The sequence below is a fragment of the Orycteropus afer genome, unplaced genomic scaffold, assembly GCF_000298275.1.
Source record: "Orycteropus afer afer isolate SDZICR_OR568_19922 unplaced genomic scaffold, OryAfe1.0 scaffold00033, whole genome shotgun sequence".
Classification (NCBI taxonomy): Eukaryota; Metazoa; Chordata; class Mammalia; order Tubulidentata; family Orycteropodidae; genus Orycteropus; species Orycteropus afer.
The window spans coordinates 15,441,302-15,448,670 of NW_006921620.1; the positions used below are offsets into that span (position 1 = coordinate 15,441,302).

A 7,369-nucleotide genomic window follows, 5' to 3' on the forward strand; every position below is an offset into this window, starting at 1 on the left:
CATTGTAAATTTTGGTCAATGACATGAGACAAAGTATATGTGAACTGCTGTATGAAAAGTGAATTTACTCTGTAAATCTTCACCCAAATCCTAATAAAATAAATAAATAAATAAATAATAAAAAGACATGCTTATAGAATCACCAGTTTTATACATTTTATAGTCGAGGCAGTTTGGAATTCACCTATGAATAGTACTTAAAGACATTTAATTCTAGGGGGACCAAATGTCCCAACTTGCTTAAGACAATCCCAGTTTTGTCACTGAAGGAAATTATTAATTACACCACTTTCACTTTAAAATTGTCCAGTTTGGACAATTAAGTACATGGTCTAACTCCTACTTCACTTAACTATTTGATTAAAATAGGTTTTTCTTTAATTTTAAAAAGTAACTTAATATCTACAGTCAGAACACAAAAAAAGAGGGAGATGAAAAGAAGGTTTAGCAGATTAGCATAATAAGGAAATAATAATAATTCAACAAGCAATGCTGAAGACACCTAACGCTGGGCTTCGGGAATTTAGGGAGCTCTGGTAACATAATGCCTAAGGCATTTGACTGCTAACCAGAAGGATGGCGGTTCACACCCACCAGCCCTCCTCAGAAGGAAAAAAGGTTGGGCAATCTACTTCCGTAGTGATACCACCTCGAAAACCCTAGAAGGGGTCATATGAGTCGGATCTGACCTACTCGACAGCAATGTGGTGTTGTTTCTGGAATTTTAAAACGGATTAAGATACCAAAAAAAAAAAAAAAAACTCCCTGCCATCTAGTCAATTCCCACTCATAGCAACCCCCTTTGGGTTTCTGAGGCAGTAAGTCTCTACAGAAGTTGATTGCCCAGTCTTCCTTTTGCAGAGTGGCTGGTGGGTTTGAACTGCCAACCTTCTTGTTAGCAGTCGAATGCCCTAGTCACTATGCCACCAGAGCTCCCGATTAAGATACCAAAAAACCAAACCAAACCCACTGCCGTCAGTATCATTATGGAAGTAGATTGCTCAATCTTCCTTCTGAGGAGTGGCTGGTGGGTTTGAACCACCAGCCCTCTGGTTAGAAGTCAAATGCTTTAGGCACCATGCCTTTTTCACTGCCCCTCTACTTTACCAAGCATGATATCCTTCTCGTTGCACTTCTTCCAGGACAGATTTATTTCATTCCTCTGGTAGTCCATGGTACTTTCAGTATTCTCCAGTACTACAACTCAAAAGCATCAACTCTTCTTCAGTCTTCCTTATCCACTGTCCAGCTTTCACACTGTATGAGGCAAATCTGTCCTGGAAGAAGTACAGCCGGAATACTCCTTGGAAGCAAGAATGGTTGTTGGCCAGACTTCATGTCACCTACTTTGGTCATGTTGTCAGAAGGAACCATTCCCTGGAGAAGGATATCATGCTTGGTAAAGTGGAGGGTCAACGAAAAAGGGGAAGGCCCTCAATGAGACGGATAGACACAGTGGCTACAACGATGGGCTCAGGTATAGCAAGGATCATTAGGTTGGCACAGGACCGGGCAGTGTTTTATTCTGCTGTGCATAGGGTCGCTATGAGTCAGAGGTGACTCGACGACACGTAACAACAACAAATGAGGCAACTCAAAATAACCAGGTTTGGGTTTAGATGCACCTTACTCTTTAAAGAGGCATCTTTGCTCTTAAAACACTTTACAGATGTCTTTTGCAACAGGCTTACACATCTGATTTCTTGACTGCTGCTTCTACGAGTGTTGACTGTGGATCCAAGTAATATGAAATCCTTGACAACTTCAGTCCCTGACTTATGGTGTGTTAGAGTTACCACGAACTGCACTTACAACTTTTTTTTTTGGTGAACATTTTATCATTAGTAACATGCACTACATTTTGCTGATATCATTCTCATGTCAACCCCCAAAGATGGATAATGATCAGATTTATAAAGATACTGATAACAGAAAGCAAGAACAACAAAAACTTAAAAAAAGAAAAAAAAGCATTCGATTTACATCAGAACCAATTTACAACAGAGTTCTCAGGAAAGAACCCATTTGTAAGTTGGGACTACCTGTATGTTAGATAAGAGAACTTCTGCTACTTATAAAAGATGAAAAGATTAAGTAATGACTATTTTTTACTGAGTCATTCAACAAATATTTACTGTACTTTACTGTACAGAGAACAAAACAGGCACAGTTCATTCCCTTATTGAATGTACAGTGCAATAACAGATACAGACAAATAAACAGACAATGACAACAAGTACAATAATGGGGGAAATAGAAGGTATACAGGTACAATGGTTAAGTGCTTGACTATTAAGATTGGGAATTTGAATCCACCACTAGGAGCTCTGGTAGCATAGTGGCTAAAAGCACTTGACTGCTAACCAGAAGGCTGCGGTTCAAACCCACCAGCCACTCCTCGGAAGGAAGGTTGGGCAATCCTACTTCCGTAGTGATACTGCCTCGGAAACCCAAGGAGGGGTCGCTATGAGTCGGGGCCGACTCGACGGCAAACAACAACAACAACAACTAGCTCTATGGGAGAAAGACCTAGCAAACTGCTACCATAAATATTACAGCCTAGACAACCCTATGGGGCAGTTCTATTCTGCGACATGGGGTTGCTATGAGTCAAAATAGACTCAGTGGCACCTAACAACAACAAAGGAACACAGAGGAAGGAGGGGAATCTACATGGAGAAAGTTATGTTGAAGTAAGACCTGAAGGATGAGTAGGAGTAATCCAGTGAATGAGGTATGTTGCAGGTAAGGCCATAGGGAGTAAGGCAAGGGTCTTTAAAGCACTAGAAATACATGTGCAAAGGTCTGGAGTCAGAGAGAACACAGTATATGTTCAGTTAACTGAAGTTGTTCAATATAGCTCTAGAGTAGCTAGTGTGGGATAAAGGCGGTGATGTCAGAGGGTTGAAATGTTTTTGCAAGAAATGAAGCCTGAGAGATAGTAAACATGTGGATCATAAATTGCCTTATGAGCCACCTGAATTTTGGACACTTTACTAGGGATAGTTTTAAGGAAATGACATTATCAATTTTGTGCCTTACTTTATAAGATTATCCTGGCTACACTATGAAGAATGGGTGGAGAAGGGCAAAACTGGAGACAGAAAGCCCAATTAGGAAATGAGATGATTTTGACCAGGAGCAGGATACCTGTAGTATGTACAAAAGTGATTAGATCTTGAAGACATTTACACACTAGAAGCAACAAAAGAAAAAGGTGAAACAGGTTAGACAGTTACTTCTGGGGTCTATAGATTTTCCAGGGTTAGTCCTGGTACCTATAGTCTGATATGCCTTTAAGGACTATGCAGACTCTCTAAGATGGCTATCAACCAGTTTTTCCAAGCTAGCAGTGTCCATGAGCCACAGTTCTAGTCAGTGTCTGGCTAGTACCACACGTTTCTCCATCTTGCCTTGAACACAAAGTAAGAAGTTGTAGCAGCCCTCTCGTGACCCTGAAAGAAACACGGAAAGAATTGCCATCATGACTGCCCTGATAATCAAAGAGCTAATAAATCAATGCCAGCTGCCATCTAACTTTGGGCTGCTTTGTATGCACTGATATTTATTACTTGGGTTTTCATTATTTGCAGTTGAAAACATAACCAATAAGCATTTAATTAGGAGCTCTGGTGCTATAGGGCCTAAGGCATTTGACTGCTAAACAAAAGGCTGGTGGTTGGAACCCACCAGTCACTCGCAAGGAAGACTGGGCAATCTTGCCAGCCTTCTGGTTAGCAGTCAAATGCCTTAGGCACTATGCCATACTGCCTCAGAAACCCAAGGAGGGGTCACTATGAGTTGGAATCGACCGGATGGCAGTGAGGTTATTTTTTTATTTTTTAAAAGCATTTAATTAGAGATTTCCAGGAGGCAGTAGGATGGCTATATCGGTCTGGAAGTTGTTGTTGTTGTTATGTGCCATCGAGTCGGACCCAACTCATAGCGACCCCTCCTTGGGTTTCCGAGGCAGTATCACTACGGAAGTAGATTGCTCCATCTTCCTTCACGAGGAGTGGCTGGTGGGTTTGAACTGCTAGCCTTCTGGTTAGCAGTCAAGTGCCTTAGGCACTATGCTACCAGAGCTCCCAGGTCTGGAAGTAGATCTGGGTGAAGACAGGAACTTTAAGAATCATCAGTATATAGAGAGCAGCTGAAGCCAAAGACGTGGATGAGATCACCCAGGAAGTGAGAAGGCCAAAACCAGAGCGCTTAAAAACACCAATATTGAAAAACTGGGCAAGAAAAGTGGAGGGTATTGAGAAAAGTGGCCAAAGATATAGAAAGAAAAATACTGGGAAGTTGGTGTTACAGAAGTTGAGATCAGAGAACTCTCACAAGAGAAGCCAATACTACTAAGTGCTGCTGAGAAGAGCTCTCTTCTACTGACCTCCTACTCATCCTTGCCAAGTCTCAAATTATATAGTATTCTCTGGGAACACTTTTTTTTACTACCAGGTCCATAGTAGGTATCTCCTCCTATGATCCCATCATAGCATTTTTTATGCTTTGTTGTACTTGTTTGTTTAATGTGTACCCCTCAGATACTCTCTACCATCCCCAATCACAAGGCTGTAGGTTTGAGTGCACAAGGATGGTGTCAATCTTATTCATATTGTATCCCCGGTGCATAGCACAGTACCTGGAACATAGCAGGCTTTTGAAACATTTTGTGACTAGTAAGATCTAGAGAAAGCACACTTAGAAAGAAAAATGCTGTGTAAATAGGATGAAACAGCATGATGAAAGTGACGGTCAGTGTTTGGTGCTAAAACAAAACGAGTGTAAAAGGGAGAGTTGAGGAGAAGATGGTGATGGTGGTCCGTAGTTTGGTGATATAGGGGTTAGAATAATAGGGAGTGCTAACATAGCATAGAAATACCCGTGAAAAAGTGAATGAAGCTCAAGCCTCTCAGCTCCTCGGACAGTGGTGTTTTTGCTTGCCTGCTCTCTTCTTCTAGGCTGTTAAGTTCCTCCAGGGTAGGAATTGGTAGGTATCACCAGCATCTGGGCCATAGCAAGTGCTCAATAAATGCTGAATGAATTATATACCTTTATCCTCAGCTCCTTTCACATGGCCTGTCCCCTAAAAGGTCCTCAATGAATGGCTGATGGGCGGAATTCTAACGGCATCTGGCAATGCAGATGGAATAGAAGAGTCACCAAGTCGCGACATAACCACGCTGGTTAAGAAGTGGGTCTCCGAAGCGATCTTCTCGACTTTCGCTGCCCCTGGTTTTACGAACATTCCTCGAACTCTCCCTCACCTCTACCCTCCGGCGATGCATACCATTCTTGGGGGAAAGATAAGGAGAAGATAACACATCCCGCCCGGACGATTCTGGATAAACCACTCCTTCTCGACCTCAGATGTGCCCGAACCTCCTTACCAGGGGCCTGGCATTCCGGCTCCAAGTTCTCAGTACTCTTGCTGCAGCCATCTTACTCGGAAATGACAATTGCTCCGTCGTAGGAAGAGAGGCTGCCACAGGACGACCAATCAAGAGCCTGGAAAGGCACCTCCCCCTGAGCGACCAATCAGGAGACGAGGAACGAGTCTCCCACCAAACCACCAAAGAGCACGCGGGGGCGGGGCCTGAGATAAGCCCACTAAGGGGGGGTGGGTAACCACCTCCTTGAGGAAAAAAAAGTAGGGCGGGGAAAAGTGGGGAGAAAGACATCTCAAATTTAGTTTTAGACAGCAAAGTCGAAAAGGTGGTGTCGGTTGGAGCCACTGTGTCAATACATGTCTTCAGGGTCTTGCTCTTCTTCGCTGACCCTCTGGCAAGCATGATATCCTTCTCCGGGGACCTGCAGCTTCTGACAAGACCAAGAGAGGAACTCTAGAAGTTCTCTCTTCTAAGGAGCATTCGGGCAGCACTTCCTCCCGGACAGATGTGTTCTTCTAGCAGTCCATGGTATTTTCAGTATTCGTCACCAGCACCACAATTCAAAGGCATCAATTTTTCTTGGGTCTTCCTTATTCAGTGTCCACCTTTCACATGCATATGAGACCATTGAAAATACCTTGGCTGGGGTTAGGTGCACCTTAGTCTTCAAAGTGATGTCTTTGCTCTTCAATACTTTAAAGAGATCTTCAGCAGATTGGCCCAGTGCAACATAAAGGCATCTAATTTCTTGACTGCTGCTTCCATGTGTGTTGATTGTGAATCCAAGTAAGATGAAATCTTTGACAACTTCAATCGTTTCTCCGTTTACCATATGTTGCTTATTAGTTCAGTTGTGAGGATTTTTGTTTTATGTTGAAGTGTAATCCATACTGAAGACTGTAGTCTTTGATCTTCATCAGTGTTTCAAATCTTCTTCACTTTCAGCAAGGTGTGTCATCTGCATATTACAGGTTGTTAATAAGTCTTCCTCCAATCCCGATGCCACATTCTTCTTCATACAGTCCAGTTTCTTGAATTATTTGCTCAGCATACGGATTGAATAAGTATGGTCCAAGGATACAACCCTGATGTACACCTTTCCTCCTTTTAAAACATGCAATATTCCCTTGTTCTGTTCAATCAACTGCATCTTGGCCTATATACAGGTTCCTCATGAGCACAATTAAGTGTTCTGGAATTCCCATTCTTCACAATGTTACTCATAATTTGGTATGATCCACACAGTCAAATGTCTTTGCATAGTCAGTAAGACACAGGTTAAACATCTTCCTGGTATTCTTTGCTCTCAGTCAAGATTCATCTAACATCAGCCATTGATATCCCTGGTTTCATGTTCTCTTCTGAATCTGGCTTGAATTTCTGGAATTTCTCTGTAAATATACTTCTGCAACCATTTTTGAATTATCTTCAGCAAAATTTTACTTTCGTGTGATATTGATGATATTATTGGATAATTTCCACATTCTGTTGGATCATCTTTCTTTGGAATGGGTACAAATATAGATCTCTTCCATTCAGTTGGCCAGTAAGCTGTCTTTCAATTTTTTTTTGCATATATTAGTGATCACCTGCAGTGCTACAACCATTTGTTGAAGCATCTCAAAGGGTATTTCATCAATTCTTGGAGCCTTATTTTTCACCAACTCCTTCCATGCAGCTTGGAGTTTTTCTTCAATATCATTGGTTCCTGATCATATGCTGCCTTCTGAAATGGTTGAACATTGAGCAATTCTTTTGGGTACAGTGACTGTGTATTCCTTCCATCTTCTTTTGATGCTTTCTGCATCATTCAATATTTTTCCCTTTAAAAAAAAAAACAAAAACAAACCCATTTAGTCAATTCTGACTCATAACTCCATAGGGTTTCCAGGGCTGTAAATCTTTTTTTTAATGGATTTTATTGAAATATAATTTATGTACAGTGAAATACAAAAAACTAAAGTGACATGGGTCAATGC

General features: G+C 41.7%; 1 protein-coding gene across 1 annotated transcript in view; it reads right to left on the reverse strand.

Annotated features, from left to right (window-relative positions):
- DBT (dihydrolipoamide branched chain transacylase E2) overlaps positions 1 to 5,248 on the reverse strand; it is a 76,402-nt gene extending 71,154 nt beyond the window's left edge. Inside the window, exon 1 of the mRNA XM_007936100.2 lies at positions 5,164 to 5,248. Within this exon, the coding sequence (XP_007934291.2) occupies positions 5,164 to 5,248 (85 nt within the window). The remainder of the gene's footprint in view (positions 1 to 5,163) is intronic.
- Positions 5,249 to 7,369: the final 2,121 nt, after the last annotated feature.